At 44.7% G+C, this 17633-nt stretch overlaps 1 protein-coding gene across 11 annotated transcripts in view; it reads right to left on the reverse strand.

Moving 5' to 3' along the window:
* The window catches only part of FRMD4A (FERM domain containing 4A), a 378230-nt gene that overhangs the window by 79331 nt on the left and 281266 nt on the right, over positions 1-17633 (reverse strand). For all 11 annotated transcript variants that reach the window (XM_014268639.3, XM_014268636.3, XM_014268637.3 and 8 more), the window contains one exon: positions 11745-11837. In XM_014268639.3, coding sequence (XP_014124114.2) covers positions 11745-11837 — 93 coding nt within the window. The remainder of the gene's footprint in view (positions 1-11744; positions 11838-17633) is intronic.

The following is a 17633-nucleotide window of genomic DNA, read 5'->3' on the forward strand; positions in this document are numbered from 1 at the left end:
TTAGGTAAGGAAAATTAAATAGATCATCATGCTGTTTGCTAGTGATCTTCAAATTGCACTGCAGTGACAGCAACGTTCCTTACATAAATTCCAGTGCTATCATGCCTTGTCAGAGGCAATTAGAATAGGGAAGGTGCCAGGGAAATGGTGTCTGCACCAGGGACTTTTAAACACCCAAATTCCTTAGAAATCTGGGTTGACATGCAGGGTCCAGTTACAGAGAAACCCCACTCCCTGACCCTGCTGTCTGGGAGCAGACAGACCTGCAGACACTCCTGGGGCTTCACACAAGTACTGCAGGGATTGTCCACATCCAGATATCTACAGAGTCCAGGGCCTTAAATGCAGCCTTCTTAGGGGCAGAGGTCAAAGCTTTGTAGTGTTCCTAAATGTCTCCTGAAGGCTCCTCAAAACACTTTATTTCCTGACAGGCAGAACCAACTCTTTGCTTATTAGAGTGAGAGAAACATTTTGTTCATCTGCTGAAGGGCTCCTGTCTGTATTACCCTTCCTTCTCCCCCTTCAGAAGAGAAATAAAAATAAAGCCTGGATGAAATAAAATAAACCCCAAGAAAACACCAACAACCAATCAAACCCACAAAACACCAAAAACATTTGAATGTAGTGATGATGGAGCACAAAGATTAAACTTTTTCTTATTTTTTTCTGGTTTTCATAGCTTCACCTCCTGTCCTTAAAGTGGCCTCTTTGCAAATAAAGAAAATACTTGGCTTTAAAAATGCAAAAATTGATGCATTAAAAAAGGAACTTTCTTACTAGATCCACTCTCTAGATCCAGTGCAGCTGCCTTCCCATCTGCTGTATTAATGGAGAATAATGGTAATTTGACACATTCTGTGGTTCCTGAACAACCTTCTTCTTATCACTGCTACCACTGCTCTCCAGGTTATGGTGGAAGGTTTTCTTATTCCAAGGTCAGAAGAAAACAAGAACATTTTTTCCATTTTGAATCCCAGTGAAGGTTAGCCCAAAAGCTTTTTGTTTCAGCAGCTCAAACGTGGCCATTCTCACCATCACTAGAGGGCAATATTGCATTTCTTATGGCTGCAGGGAGCTTTCCCAAGGCTTTCCACACGGACATAGTTTTCTCTACAAAATTAAGTCTCTGGGAGCACAGAGCCTGCACATGATACTTCATCTCACAAAGAAAACCCAATTCTCAAGTGATCTCCAGCGTGGAGAGTGAGCTGGGAAGCTACTGGCTCTCACACATGCACCCAGACAAATGTGGAACGTGTGCACCAGGAAACTGGTGCTACTTAAAGCAAAACAGATTTGCAGAGGGAATTCTTGTGGGATTTTCTGTGTGGCAAGCTCAGAAAACCTGAACTGGAGTAGATTATCCTGAATTCACAGTTGGTGCAGTAACAACAAAAAGTGGAGGGAGACACTTTTGTTTTTGCACTTATGACTAGTTTCTGTTCCATCTCCTCCTGTTTCCATCTTTTATGAGCACAGTGAAGGAACCCACACTTTACAATGACCAATGTCAATGATGAAGGAGGCAGGCAGGAGCATCCAGCTGCTAAGGCAATGAACCAAGCAAACAAAAATCTGGGTTGAATTCCCAACTCGGACACAGTTTTCCTTTGTGACCTTCAGAAAAATCATTTAGCTGCTTGGGCTGTTGAGCTGGGCTTAGGAAACACCCCTCCCTTCTCTGCCGCCCTCTGTCTGTTTTGCCTGCTAAGCTTAGGAGCCTTTGAAGGCGTGTTTCAAGATCATCAGTTTTGAGAGGCAGCTCTCAGATTTCTGTTGAGGACTCCCCAGAGAGCAGCATTCCTTCCTGTGATGTGAAGCTGATGTGCCTGGGATATAATGGATGGGTTGAACAGGGAAATAGGCAATACAATGTGTCCAAGACCTCTGCTCCACTACCTGCACCTCTTGCAATACACACTCAGCAAATAGTTTTGCCTCCAGCAGCTCCTACAAGAGATTCCTTGATAGCCAGCAACTGTGCCTGTGAGAAATTAGCCACCTGCAGGAAGGGGGAACACCCCACGAGACTTGGGGAGTGTAAAACCAAAGGAATAATTTTGGAGAAAATGTAAAAGATCAGCCAATGTTAATCTATTTCTGCATTCCTCCTCCCTCCCCACCCCCAGTAACTTGTAATTCATCAAGTACATTTTCTAAGCATTAATTAAATAGACCAGTGAATATTATGCTGGATAATGAACACAAAGTGCCTATCTTAGCTGCTCCCTCTCAGCAGCAGGGAAGTAATAATGAGCACCACAGAAGGTGTCTTGGAAGACTTCAGAAGCTGCTGCATCTGAAATGTTTAAGGCTTTTTAGCTGTGAGGACATGTCTCATACTGATCAGATTGCTCTCTGTTAAGCATTGGTTAACTGACAACTTTCTCTGAGACAGCTTAAGCCCCCTGAAGCTGTGATGAATGGCAATTCCCATCATAACCAGCCAAGCACAGCCTCACAGTGGTGCTTGTGGAAACTCCTGATCCTTGGGTGAGGAGAAACTGGTACTATCACAATTTCTCCCCTGCATTACACACAGGCTCACCCACCTCTGAGTCATGGCTCAGAGAAATGCCTGACTGGGTCCTGGACTCAGCAGTTTGATAAGTGGTTCTTCAGGAGAAGGAGAATCCCTTACTGCTGCTGCTGGTCTTGCCTGTGAACCCAGGTGTGTGTGTGTGTGTGCAGGTGGGAAAATTCAGCAGTGTTGGGAAGGTATTTGAACACTAGTGCTCTGTCCTTGCAATAGGAATAGAGGAATTCAGGACTGCCAAGCACCTGAGCTGGTGGGATGCTGGTGTGCACGGTGAGAGAAAAAATGAGCAGCAATCCTGATCTCCATACACCAAAAGAAACTGTCAAATACAAAATATTTAGCATTGTCTCTAACACTCAGCCCTAGACATATCCTGTCAGCCTGAACTTGGCCATCTATCACCTAGCAGGGACCAGGCTCTCTGCAGTTGAGTTGCTGACTGGGCAGATAGACTGTCATAGCATTTGAGAGCACAGCCTATGTGTTTACTTCCAAGCAGAACCTGACAAATGGTAAAAATATTTCACTGTGATCTTCAACACAATGGTATTTCAAAACATGACCACAGCAAATGGATGTCTTGTCTACTTCAGGTGTCTATCTTTCCTGAGGCAGTGATATCATCCTCATTCTTGTGGAGTTTGAGTCTGGTGGGAGCCAGCTAATCCAAAAACTTCTATTCACATCTTTCCCAGCTGGCTGACTCTAATCTGGTTGGGATGCAGGACAGAGCTGTCAGCAGAGATCAGTAACCCTCTCAGTGGGCGACCCCTTATTTCATTATTACAAGGAATGGGTAAAGGAGAACACCACTTTTCTGCCTCATCCATGCTGAGGTCTGGCTCATTATCCCTCACCACGTCATTCAGAACCTCAGTGGATAATGTGAAAAATATGAGGCCATTTGTTAACCAGGAAAAGAAAAATCGTATGTGTTGGTATAATGGACTTAAATGCAGATGTCATTATGTCCAGTGTCTCATGCTAAATGAGTATTCTGACCAGCACAGGCTGCACAGCTCCTTTTATGCTCCTTTTAGCCCTGTTTGCTAATAGTCATGGCTACACACTTTTATGTGCTGCCACTTAGAAGCAGACAATGCTCATGCTAAATAGTTGTCCTGTTAAGCAATCAGTCAGGAATGAAAATCAGCTAAAACCTCTCCTTCTGCATTGATTTTGCTTTGGATACCATGTCATGTCTCCTGTGCTCAAGCCCCACCACATCCAGCACCTGGGATTGGTATACAGGGGACAGGAGGCAGCAAGAGAGACAGATCTTCGTAAACTTTTACCTCGTTACAGGGGAAACTACAACACTGGAGGTGAATTTGATTCCAGAAATACAGGGAACCAAGCTAACAAAATAAAAAGCTGTGGATATTTTTTAACCTGAGCCTGTCCCCTCTCTCTTTCTCACCAGCTGCACTATATTATGAAGTTGTCTGCAACTTTACCTTCTGTAAATCAGTTTTTCTTGGTTCTTCTAAAATGTTGGCCCATTGAATTCCTGGAAAACCATGTGCTTTGGGGATATTTGCTCATTCCTATGCCTCATCTTCTCCATGTACAAAACACTTAGAGATCTGCTTTGGAATATATATAGACCAAGTATCTTCATCTCTTCCAGGCTGTATATCCTGGGAGTCTTTGCAAAACACCAAGTGCTCCAGTATGAATACAGGGAAGGAATCAAGGTGGTAGTGCAGGTACTTTCCTCCCTCATATTTGGTTACAGCATTAGGCAAAGGCACTGATCTGAGTATTGTAAGTCCTCTGGCCCCTACCCACATGGGGAACCCATCCCACCCAGGCTATAAAAGCAGCAATCCAGCTCAACATAGTCTGTAAATTGCTCCACCACTGCAATGTCCCCTGGAGCTTGGCTTGGCTTGCAGGAGAAGTGTGTATTTCCACAAAAAGATGTGGTTTTGTACAAAAGCTGTTGCAGCTCCCCTTGCCTTGGAGCGATGCGCTTATCTGTCCCAGATGTGAGGTGAGGGCCGTGACTGGATCACAGCAGCACGCTGCCTTCCTCCTCTTTTCCCTCAGTCACCAGAGGAATTGTCCCTCAATCTCCTGAGCATCAGCACAGCCCTTTCCTGCTCTTTGGTCATTGCCAGGAGTCACATCTTGGCTATTAGACGTAACTTGCTGGGTGCGCTGTCTCACATAACACCACCCCTCAGCATCTAGAGAACATCTTTTATCTGAGGATTTTGGACCATTTTAGGAATAGAAATCGCTCCAGCTGTCCCATGTGTTGTCAGCAGCACATGAAAGAAGGATTTGTCTGTCAAAGCTGGCATGAGGGTCATTTATTTACTGACTCAGGCCTTGGTCAATGCCAGGATGATGGGACCCCTCATGGCAGACCTTCCTGTTGTGCACTGATGACAGCCCATCACACCCACTGGTGCAAGGTATGAGCACACAAATTGCAGTGAAAACAGAAACAATGTCTGCATGACTTTGACCCAGTCAGAGCATCCGTGTGTAGGCACTGAGACAGCTACTGCAGCTTGATCCAAATTAGCTACAAATCCTACACTGACAGAATCCATCATTTCTGCATGGTACCTATCATGCAGTCTAAATGCTTCCCAAAATTAGACAAGACAATGCTGCCAGCATCAACACATTCAAAATGTGGCTCAAAACAACAAATTTTCAGAATGCTGATTCTTCTGCCCCCTCGGGTAGCTGAATGGAAAGGAAAAACAACTTATCCCCTTCTCTCAACACAGCTCACTTATACAAATATATTCCTAGTTAAGCAGAAAACAGAAATGATGTTATGGGACTCAAGAGCCAGACTGCTATTAAAATGTGTGTGTAATGGATGGCTTAGCTCAGAGCTGTGTGCTAAGTAGCAGAGCCCCATTAGTTCCCTTCCTCAAGCAAAGGTCGGTTTTCACACGAGTAAATCTTCTGACTGGACAGAAGTTTCTCATATCTCTAAAGAGCCTCTGAGGAGCACAGCCTCCCCGCAGGCAATTTATTACACCTTCCCCCGGGTGAGCAGAGCAGGGGGCCACCCTGGGAAGGCTGCAATAAATTGTCTGCAGGGAGCCTTGTCTTCCAGCACAAACAAGGTCTGAGTGGCTGTATTTATACGCCGTGGCTGCCTGGGAGGAGGGGGCTTGCAGGGCTGCTGGCTTTTGGGATCTTCCTGCTTAGCATACGAACAGCTGGTGCACACCAACCAGCAAAACACATGCTGTGCAAAGAGATCTGGGCTATGGCAGGGGCTTTATAGACAGAGCAGCTCACAGGAGCTCCTGAAAGCAGCTTGGTGCATCTGGCTTGATTATGTGGGTTCTATATTCTGTTTTTTGCCATTGTTTCTACAGCATCCCACAGCAGTGCACAGAGGTGTAGAGCTGTAACACGAGCAGATGATGGCTCTTTGTCTCTCCTTATATGTAGCACAAACTCAGGGATTTTCTGGCCCAGTACTGGTACTGGCAGTGGATGAGGGAGACATCACAGCTGCAAGGAGCTCTGGGAAGAGACAGCAATGAGAATGTCCATGTGCCATGCACAGCTGGCCATGAGAATGTGGATGGAGCACCCCAAGGTGCTGAAACCTCTCAGGGCAGTTCCCTGAGCTCTCCTGGGATCAAGCTCCATGGCAAATTGGGGTCTGGCACTGCCCTCCTTGCAGTGCAGGGGACTCTGCACAGGATGAAGGAAGAGCAGAGGAGCACAGTGATTTGTAGATATGTAATTTTGCCCCAGCAACTGCTCCTGGGTGGTAACAGGTGTGATGAAGCTTGGGTGAGAGCAAATTCTGGCACTTCTCTTCCTCTCCCCTGACTGCTAATTTAATGTGTTTGATAATCTGTTTGTGTATTTCTCCCAGTCTCTGTAAACCCCAGTTTCACATCATGGGGCAGAAAGAGGGCTGTCTGCTCCTTCTCCCTCCTCAGAGGGGAGAGACAAGAGCTGGTGACTCCCTTATTCCCTGCTTGGAGCAAAATATTGGAGCACCACATACCTTCATACCACTCTTTGGATGGAGAAACACAGCCCATTATGTGTGAGAGAAATAAATTGCTGAGGTTAATTTTGTGTGGTTCTATTTAGCTCCTCCTGCCAAGGCAGGCTGCTATCATCACAACCCCTAATCTGATTTCTTGGAGAGAAGCAAAGCTGAGTGGATGTGAGTGGCATACACAGCCACGTAGTGCTGGGATCCCACATTAGTTTGCTGGGGAAGTTGGGAACAGGATGCTCTGAGTCTGCACCCCACAAATGTCTCTGGCCCATGAGTGAGGCAGAAATGCATTTCAGTGGCAAGTTCTAAGGTCCACCTAGTCCCATGAGGAACAACTGTCTCTCTTCCTTCCCAGGTCAGCTGTTTTCAAATGGCATCTGGTTTCTTTCACTGTTAGCATTAGTCCTTTTCTAATGGAATACAGGTTTGAGGATGCCTACAAAGAAGACCTGAAAGACTAAAATAGCCTAAGGCCTCATTAACAGCTGAAATCTGGTCCAATTCCATTTAGATAGCCAGGTGAAACCATGTAGATAGGAAACACTTCCTCAACCCTGGCTGTGCCAACTTGCTTGAAATGTTAAATTTACAGACTTGGTAGGACAGAGGGATGCATCAAGTGAATAAGCCTACATATGAGTAGGGCTCTGAGGTCAGAGAAGAGACACAGGTTTTATAAGCCTGCAACTTGTTGAATTCCAAAGCAGTCATCTTTGCATGAGTCAGATGAAATAAGCCAGATTAATTGCTCCTGAAAGGTGACTTTTTCTTTCCAGTGGTTATACAGGGAGGCTGCACTAATTAGCTGTGACACAGAGAGCTGTCTGCCAGGTAAAGATCTCAGCTCTGGCGTGGTGAATCTCATCTCAGACTGCCCACCTGCCCAGTCAGATCTGGACCCCCTCCAGTGCACACAGAGCTATGTTCCTTCAGGTTAAGGGGGCACAGACACCCAGGAGCTTTCACTCTGTGTTTCACTGCCAGTCTCTTATTTAGGCCCACTTTGTTCTGCAGTAACTGTGGCAACCTGGCAAAATGTCTGGCCTCAATATTGAGAGTCCTGAGCCCCCACAGCTCCCATGCTGACTTCAGCCTAGCCAGTGTATATGAACACATGCCAGATGTTGCTGAACACAGGCATTCCTTTGTGGGAATACTGCCAGCCCGTAGATACAAACTCTACCCCACAGTGTATTTGAGTATTGAGGATTTATTTCACATTTTGTTCCATGCCTTTCTGAAAGAAAAGCCTTTCCATGTGAGACATATTCTGATTTAGTGTGACGACTTCTGCAGTGAGTTGTCACTGTTTAGCTGGTGGAGTTGCCCTGAGAACAAATATATTCATTCCTGGGAAAAGATCCACCAGTGGAGTGAATTTTATTTGCTAAGCTTGTTCATATAAATTAACAGCATGACAAACATACAGAAGATAAAGAGATCAGACCCATGCTGGTGGCTCCTTTGCTAAGGATTGCTAATCTCACATGGCTATTGTTTGAGGATGAGAACTCACTGCAGAGCCTGGCAAACTCTGCTCTCCATGAACAAACACCGTGGCTGTGCTCTGGTTCTCTCTCACATCAAAGCTTTACACAAAAGGAGTAACTCTGCCTTCCTTCTGCCCGTATGAGTCTGAACAAAATGCTTCCTTCCCAGCCAACAGGATGTACCTGAACCCTGCAATCTCTATTTACCTCCTTTGCTGCCCAGGTCTCCACTCTGTACTTAGGTTCCTACACTTTACCCCAAGGCTCATGGTGAGAACATTTTCTTTGTTCTCTTCTGGCCTCAAAATGCTTCTGTAAAATCAACTAATCAGGCAAACCCTCATTTCTTCATCCCCATCCTTTGTTTCTCCTGGACTTCAGTGGTGACCCTCATCTGACTTGTAAACTCTCTAAGGCAGGGAATTAGCTTCACCAACAACCAAGCAACCAGGGCTATAGGAAGCCACCCAGGGAAGCTAATTCTAAGGTGAGAACTAATTTCACTCCCATTCTGTTGCCCAACATCCCTCCTCCCCTGCAAGACACATGGCACTCCCTCTTGCTTTCATGTGTGCCTTTAGAGCTATGTAAACAGATATTAGAAGAGTCTTATAAAATAATATTGCACAATAGCCACAGGGCAGTTCACAGCTGCCCCAGAGTTCTGATTGCTTCCTACATTCCTATGCTGTTCTCAGTGGAAAGCTTTCATTGAAGCACTAGATGACAACCTGAAGACAGGGAGGCTTCAGTAGCTGTGTAAATGAACAATGGAAGGAGCAAATTCTTACGAACCAATGCTAAAAACATCCTTCTAAAATCCCCCTCCTTTGACACAGTGCTGTGAAATTTTTGGTCTTTGATAACAGAAGAGAGGAAAGACACTGGAGATCAGTGTTCAACAATGTCAAACCCCAAGGAAATGTGTGTCAAAAGACAAAGCTTCAACAGTGCTGCAGAGATTTAAAAAAAGGGAGGAGAATTTCACACTGCAAAGCTTGTGAAACTTCCTATTTTCGGCACAGTTCTTTCAAGAAGCCTTTTCTTAAGAAGGCAAGCTTCCCTTTAAAAGTACTTTTAGAGCAGGCTAAAATCTGTGGCATCTTTGGTGGACATGCTGCAGGAATGTTGAGGGTAAAAACCATTTGATGGTCACATTAAAGGTGAAAATGTTTTCACTGTTGCTTTTCCTCTTCACAAACTACCCTTTACTTTTCTTGCCTGAGGTTTCATCTCTTTAGTAGTTATGCAGTGTGATTGAACTGTACATTTACTTCAACTAGAGGGAAAAACCCACACAATTACTAAATCCCAATGCAATAAACAGAATTCTGTGTCATGAGCATCTGGCACATCCAGTTACTTGTATTATTTGTATCTCTCCATTCAGGACTCCCTGCATCAACCTAAGCTTTGTCAGCTGCAATGCTTGGGTAATGCAAAAAGGCATCTGCAAGCACAGGCAAGCCTTTACCTGTGACATAGTAGGTGTCATGGGCATGAAGTTCCTTACAAATTAACACATTTGTGATTAGGTATAGTACAGCACTAATTATCTCTGCTTTCTGCCTGATGGCAGCAGGAGAGAAGGGAGCATTCTGTTTATGGTATGCTTATGAATGGCTCTGCAAGCTGCTGCACACCCCCAGATTGTGAAAATAAACCCCTGTCTATGGGTGGGTCTCTTTAGAACTTTCCTTTAGCCATTGCTTTGGTTCCCAAGCCAGAACTGGGTAACAGATATTTTGGGGCCTTTCCATCTTCAGCCATCTGCTGGAGTCAGTGTCTTCAATTGCCTTCTGCTCAGATCAGATTTAGGGATGGACATGGGAACTCCTTATGTGCTGGGAAACTTTTTCAACTTCTGCCAGCATTGACATCCACAAGGGAAATAAGCAGCAGAAAAGGCTCAGTAAGTTAATGCCCGTTTCTAACTCTTGAGGCATCTGGCTCCCAGTCCAATCCAAATTGTAACTCAGTGTGACAACCCACTCATTGCTGCCATCAGCAAGAGTATAAGCCCAGAGTCTGTCTGGTTTTCACACATGCAGGCACTGAATGCTGAGTTTTTCCCTGTGGATTGAGATTCCAGAACAGGAGGGGTCACTCATTCACTAGCTCTTAGATGGATCTGTATCCTAGGATGCCTCTTGGCTGGGATCCCACTGGAATGACTGGTCTCCACTGTGCTGCCAACTTTCATAAAACAATACAGATGGCAATATTTATGCTTGTTGAGTGGTCTTTGAAATGAATATGAGAGTGGCTCAGTAGCACAGGCTTTCACACATTTTACAGTTCTACTCCTAAACCCAGCACTTAGCTCTTGCTCACTCAGGGCTTTCCCTACTTTCCATGGGATCCCTGTCTTAGCACAGACTCCCAGTTTGGCCCCTGGACAAGATATCTGGTAACTGACTGATTGTGTTCTCAATGAGCATCAAGATTTTCAAGTAGCTCTGAGCACAGGTGGATCTGGATCTCACATGCTGAAGGTGCTCAGCTCTAGATCTACCCTTATAGTTTGAAGCACCCAAAATATGGACTAAATTCTTCTCTTGGGAGATATCAGGCTAATTCTGGACTCACAGGGCTTTGTGCAGTCTTGATTTGTCCTAAGATCTATCCACCACTAAATATGGGGCCATTACAGAACAAAGAATCTCTTCTCCTCAAAAGCCTGCCTTGTAATGGAAGTTAAATGAATGACAATCACTATGTGGAGGAAAAAAAAAAAGCTTCACTCAGGGGAAGAAACTCAAAAGTAGGTCTTCATTTTTTTGTGGGTACTATGGAATGAATGAGAGTGATGTCAGATGTAATATAACACTGGAGTGGAAAGCCTAACAGAAAAAGACACAGTTACGCTGTGCTGGCTTGTTCTAGACATGATCTATCCATTAAAAGTAAGCCAAAACCCTCAACTTAATTTTGTACATATGCCATCCCAGCCCCTGGCCTCTCTCTGGGCGTTTCAAAGCTGCAGGAGCAAATTTGTCTTCTCAGAAAATATCTCCCTTGGAGGCAAAGGCACTATGTGCATAAAAGCACTGGTAGCTTCCAGCAGCTTCCAAACACTAACAGTTCCTTGTAAAAATCCCAGATGAAGTTTGAAGCTCCCAAACTGCTGCAATCTTCATTAAAACTTTTATAGTCTGGTCCAGCCAAGTAGAAACCAACTGGCTGCCATAAAATGCCATCATTTGCTATTTGTGGGTAATTCACTGTAGCACTGAGTTCAGAAGGTGAATATGACAGAGCTGCACAGGGATTCATTTGGTCTCTGACAGAATGCACACTGTGGGCACAATCCAGAGGAGACTGATGGCTCACCAGTGAGGAAGTCAGTGTTTTCCCTGCAGGCTGCTGGCTCAGGTGGGTTATCCTGGCAGAAAGAGGGCTTTGTTCTGCCACCCTACTCAGCTTGGACTTGGCAGCTCAAAGCCCACAAGTAGAAGGGTAAATACATAACATCTGATCTTGCCCTCATACATTTCCCTGTGGACAGCTATGAGTGTTGGTGTGGCTACTACTTGTTTACAGTTGTGTGAGAAGAGTTTGCAAAGCCAAAGAGCTCAAAAGAGACCTCTGTGGAAGTGTTTGTTTGTTTGCCCACAGGTGTTTCTGACAAACTGACAGCCTCTCTTCCTGGCCTCCTGGAAACAGGCTGTCTGTGGCTGTATCCCATGGGAAGGGCTTGCCATCAGGCACTTACCTGACACAAAAGTACAAAACAACTGGTCCTGACTTTTTGGGGAAGTCATGTTCCAGCACCCGGCGGTCCAGCTGAAGCCAGTTCAAGTGTCCCCTGGCAAGAGAAGAGACAATTTTGAGCCTGGCACCAAAGAGCTTTCTCACTGCTCACAGCAATGAGGTCTGAGGTGTTACAAATGTGAACCAAAATGTGTGCTATTTGCCCTGGACTATTGCATGGTATTTGAAAAACACACAATAAATGTTTGAGGAGCAGAGGCGATATCATCCTGGCAGTGTTTCAGTCTGGGAATCGAACTGCTAAAGTTCAATCTGTCAGGGTGAAAGCTGGCAGCACTGAGCAATCAGGACAGCCCAAAATGTTATAAGCTTCACCTTTTTATTACAGGCTCCTGGAGCAGTTGTATCATTAAAAGTCTGTCAAGATTTTCATTAGAAATCCTTATGGTTAAGAGTTTCCACGACGCCTGCAGTATTTCACTCAAGGCTAAACCTGACTCTACAGTCTCAGACAGTTTATTTACCACCCACATGCCTGCAATAGCCTCTCTAGGTTTGCCCAGCCCTCCTTTTTCCTTCTTCAGAGAGCTCTTGAAAAACAGCTGCTCCATGAAGCGTTCCAGCTACAATTACCACATGCTGCTTTTCTTTTGCCTAGATGGTACCTGTCGTTATTTTCTCCTATAATTTATCCATTCCTGCCTTGCTGCTGGAAGCTTTGCTGGGCAGGAGCTCTGTTCTTTGTCACGTTCCCCACATTGCAGAGTGCTGTGTGTGCATGAGAGGTACTTTATAAATACCATCATTTGTATTACAGGGGCATCTTGCTCCCCAGCTGAGATAAAGGCCCTGTTAAATTAGGCACTGTGGAAATACCTAGGGTGACATTCAGGCCCCACTGAAGCTGGCCAGATTTTTGCCATTGCCTTCAGTGATGCTAGGGTTGCATCCTGTGGGCTTTTGGCTGTTGATTTCAGTCAGACCAGATTTCACCCAGAGGGAGAGGCAGCCCTTGCCTTCAGTGCTCTGCTGTCTAGACAAGCAAGGGGAGAGAGAGCTGAAATGATTTGGGGGAGAATCTTGCAGCAAATAAAGCAGGAAATGGAACTCAGATGTCCTGAGCTTTATTCCAGTGCCTATTCACCAGCTCATGATAATCCTCAAGAATAATTCTTCATTCCACTGAAAATGAAAGAAAAGGAAAAAACCAGCCTGCTTTGAAAAAAAACCCCAACTATTAAATTACCTTCTAGCATTGCCACAAGCTTTAGCAATGTACCCTGTATATACAGGGTACATTGCTAAGGCTTATATATACAGCAAAGGACATATGCAACAAAAACACTCAGCTTTCACAAGGGTTTTCATGTCCATAAGCTTTGGGCAACTGAAAAGCCCTTTTAGAAAGTAAGCAATGGCATCCCTGTAGCAATTTAACTGGATTTACAGCCCTCCCCCACTCCATCTTTCCCAGAAAAATAAATAAAGGGGAAAGTAGCACTTTCAGGAGGCTTTGAATCACCTGGCTTCAATGGGAATTTCTGTACTGCTTATGGAGGTGCAGAAGAGGATGGACAGGTCAGGGACCTTCCTGCCCAGGCAGCTCTGGAACCCTGCTGGGACATTGTGTGTGCTCACCTGAGCACAGCATGCTGCTTCAGAGCAAGGGGTTCTAAATTACTGCTGAGTTCCACCAAGGGGCTCTAAATTCCTGCTGAGCTCCACCCATACTCTCGTGGGTCAGGATCAATACGTCAAGACAGAAGCTCTCCTCAAATTTTGTCATGTAGAAGTCAGGCATTCAGTTTAAGCAGCCTCTGTATCTATTTTGCAAAAGTACCAAGTCTCAACTAGGTACAAGTGATATGTGTGGAGTCAGGGAATTTTCCGACTCATCCTGGGTATCTTTTGGTGTACAAAAAGAACAAAGCTTGTTTTATCCCCTGCTCTAGACACCCATGTGTTTCCTTCCAAAATATTGTAACTTTCAGACAGCTTTTTCTCTAGATAAAATTTCAAAACAATTTTTTTCTCTTTTTTTTTCACTTTATGTAAAGGGCAGCCTACACTGTGCATTAGGGGCACAGACTTGCTGGCAGTGTGTCTGCTGGAAAGGAGAGATATAATGCAGATTTTCAAGCCAAACTGGTCACCTTGTATGTCTCCATTGCAGTACAAGGGCTGAGGACAAGTCTGCCCAGCCTGGGATCAGGGTGAGGATTGCCACATTAACTCATCTGGATGTGGGAACTAACTGGTCTTGCTCTGGGGAGGACACATAGCTGGGCATGCAGCAAGATGCAGGGGGTTTCATTCCATCATTTCTGCTGCTGGCATGCTAGTGTGAGATCCATGCACCATTCCCTGTTGTTCAGCACAGATGTGTACTTTAACAAGGTTTGGCTTTTAAAGGCAGATACTCCAGGCTGTCAAAAATAATCCCCATGGAAAGATTCTCAGCCTAAAAAATTAGAGGTGTCTAGCTTTCCTGCTGCATCCCCCTTCTTGAAATCTGTAATTTTCCTTTTTTTTGGTCATGAAGTGCTGTTCTGTTGCTTTTAACAGGCCTCAGGAAGGCTGAAATCAGCTGTGAAGGCTCCAGTTACATGTGGGATTGAAACTAGCCATGCTCACCCATTCCTAGCCTAAGTACAACCTGAACATTTACCATGTAGGCCATGGTACAAAATGCTGTCAGAGCAAGGAAAAGCCCCACTAAACCTGACATCCTGTGCTGAACCTGTCCAGTTGCATTTGTATCACCAATGCAGCAGCCACCAGCAGCTGATGGTGTTACACACCAGATCCCACTGAGGGTGAGCTGTTGACAATGGACTTACTGTCTACCCTTATGTTTATTCAACAGCAATGTCTGGGTATGCCTAACGTGCACAAGGAAGGGCTGAGAAGCCATGGTGCACAGGACAAAAAATCACTTCAAGGTATTTCTTATTTTGAAAAGTCTTGCTCTTTTCATTCTCATTGCATTTTTAGCAGGAGAAACTGGTTGGTATAACCATATATACACATATGCATACCAGTTCCACATTTATGTTGATCACATACACAGTTCTGAGTACTGGATTGTCTGATCTTCCACACTGGATAACACATTTAATTGCCACCGAGTTTTTAGGTTGAAGAGTTTCATTAGTCTCATCTGCATGGAGCTTAAATCCAAAGCTCCTTCAGAGGAGGAAGGTCACTTAAATCCCTGCCAGGAGCTAACTGCTCACTGTACTCAATTACTACTTATAACCTTTCATCGCTGGGGGCTTCTGCACTGCAGATTGTCACCCAGCTCCTTGTTCTGAAGCATGGCACGTAGAGAACAGCAGCAGCGAGCAGTCCCTGGTATCTGCCTGTGAGTGTGGACTATCAGGGAGCCAAACCCCCATGCCATTGTACCACAGAATGCTTTGCTCTGGAATCTGTCTTCCTGTTGTCACCAGAACTATTCACGGAGCACAATCCCATGTAAGACAGGAAAAAGTATGGGAATATAACCCTAGGCATGTAGTAATCCTGACAGTTTTCATGGACCAATTTAGGCAGCTTGCACTGGGATCCCATTCATACATGCCCATGTCTAGCTGGATTTCCTTCACGGTTCAATTTAGAGACACAAAGTAGCTTTTGTTTCACTATCGCCATCGATTTGCTCATTCAGATATTTCTATCAGTATATTCAGAAATAATGCTATAAACAGTTTTGGGGGACCTATAGGGAGGTTGAATACTGGAAGTCAGATAATTTTCCTCTGCTGGTTGTACTCATGTTGGCAGTTAAACTGGTGTGTCAATAACAACCACATAATCACTTTAAGGAAAAAAACCTGGGTCCATTTAGTTTACAGGCTGAGTATGGATTTTGGTGCCCAGGGTCCATTTTGTTGATTGTGTGCTGTAGTTCTGTTTTCTTTTATAAGTAAAGAGTGGCACATCAATGAGCACTTTGCCTCCAGGTGGTTCTGTTTATACAGTTTTACTGCTTAGTGTCCAGTTTTCTGAAAAGTGGATCCACATTGATTTGTGTTATAAAGGTATTTGGCCAATAAACCAACTCACACTCTTTCAGTGTCAGACTCATTCTGAATTAAATGGACATTGAGAAAAAACAATTCACATAATATAACCCATAGAAACTATTTATATTTCCATCAATTACAACAGAAACAAAAAACCCTTTAAGCTCACAGATTTTCTCAATTACTTTTGAAGGGGCTGAGAAGCTCATGGGCCATAAGAGTTTAACTATACAAATTTTGTAACACAGTGGACTTGGTGATAAAGGAACTGGTCTAGTGCCAGAGCAGGACATTATTCTCTGAGCTGTGCCCTCAGCTGGACCAGCTGTTCAACCAGATGTGGGACACCTGGCTCTGCCACATGGCTGGAGGGTGGAAATAGGCTTCCCCCAGCTCCCAGGGATGAGAGGGTATTCGAGGGAAGGGTGCTGTCCTACACTGTGGGGAGCTGTGGGACTTAAAGGTTGGAACCTCTCAATGGAGCCGGTGACTCAGACCTAAGGACAAGTGAGGGATGTGGAAACCCTGCCCATGTCCCAGAGGGGGACTCTGCAGTGAATAGAAGGTTAATCCTGGCCACTTGCTCTTAGTGAACGCTGGAGGAGCTGATCCAAAGGGAAAAGGTGGTTAGTGGAGATTCATAACCAGCTGAACCAAAACCCAAGCTCTTCCCCCATCTCTTTTCACTTTTAATCAAGCAGGATATTGCTCTTCTGGCTTCCTGTGAAGCTTGGCCCCTGGTGCTGTACAGGGACACCCTTTTGACCTGTGCTCTCCTGCAGTTAATGGCTCACTCTATAAAAGGCTCCTATGATCACTAAAATAGGAGGCGTTATTCTCCCCTCCATAACAGTCTGACAATCTAATTTTAGTCACTCTGAACACAGTAATGACCCTGTATTATCACAAGAAACTATTAAGTTGCCAACGCAAAGGTTGTTCCTATTGATTTTCTTCTAAGGTTGTCATGATAGAGCACAACTAATGAATGGAAATCCCCAGTCTAAATAATTTCTAAATAAATTACTCTCATAGAGCTTTTACTCTTAAATAGAAGAATTGATTTAATACTTTAGTGGCTTTTCTTCTTTCTAAACTTGCCATTTAGCCAACCTCAGACTGCATTTATGAACCAGGCTTGTTCTGTTTCAGCTGGTTATGAGTTCCCTTCAAGTAAAGCACATGGAAACTCAGTGGAGAGTGAAGAAATCCCTGAGGGCCTGTGTCACAGAATTAAAGGGTTTCTTTTTACATTCCTGGTCTGTATTAGGTAAAGGTTTGGGTTATGTGCCCTGCAAACAAACATTAAGAGATTGTTTTTACTACTTTTTGAAGAAAGAGGATTTTTCAAACTTCCATTTCACATTGCAGGTTAAGATCTGTGGTATAGACAGGCCAGTTTATTTTCTGAAGCTGGCTTGGGGACATCTATTTCCAGGACTCTGCCCAAGGCCCCAAGTATATTCTTTAGCTGTGTTCAGTCAAATAAAACAATTGCTGGTTGTGCCAACTCTCTTCAAAGCGTTTTCCAACTGAAGAGGAAATATTTTTGTCAGGGTTATTTTCACAGCACTGAAGAAGCCTCAGTGCAAATGTCAGAGTTGCTATGGGACAGCAGAAGGGCTTCAGCCCAGCTAGGACTTAGTGCTTGTTTCTGGGCTGTACTTCCTTGATTTAGTGAGGTTGTCCCCAAATCTTTCATCTGGGCTGGCTGAGCATCTCCTGGAAAGCACCCTGCTCCATCTACATGTCTGAAGGTGACCAAGTGAGTGGATGCCACCACCTCACCCTTTGAATCCTGCCTGGACCATGCACATCCATCTGCATCTGCTATGTAGTAGCATCAAGCTCTGCCAGCTCTC

The sequence above is a fragment of the Zonotrichia albicollis genome, chromosome 4, assembly GCF_047830755.1.
Source record: "Zonotrichia albicollis isolate bZonAlb1 chromosome 4, bZonAlb1.hap1, whole genome shotgun sequence".
Classification (NCBI taxonomy): Eukaryota; Metazoa; Chordata; class Aves; order Passeriformes; family Passerellidae; genus Zonotrichia; species Zonotrichia albicollis.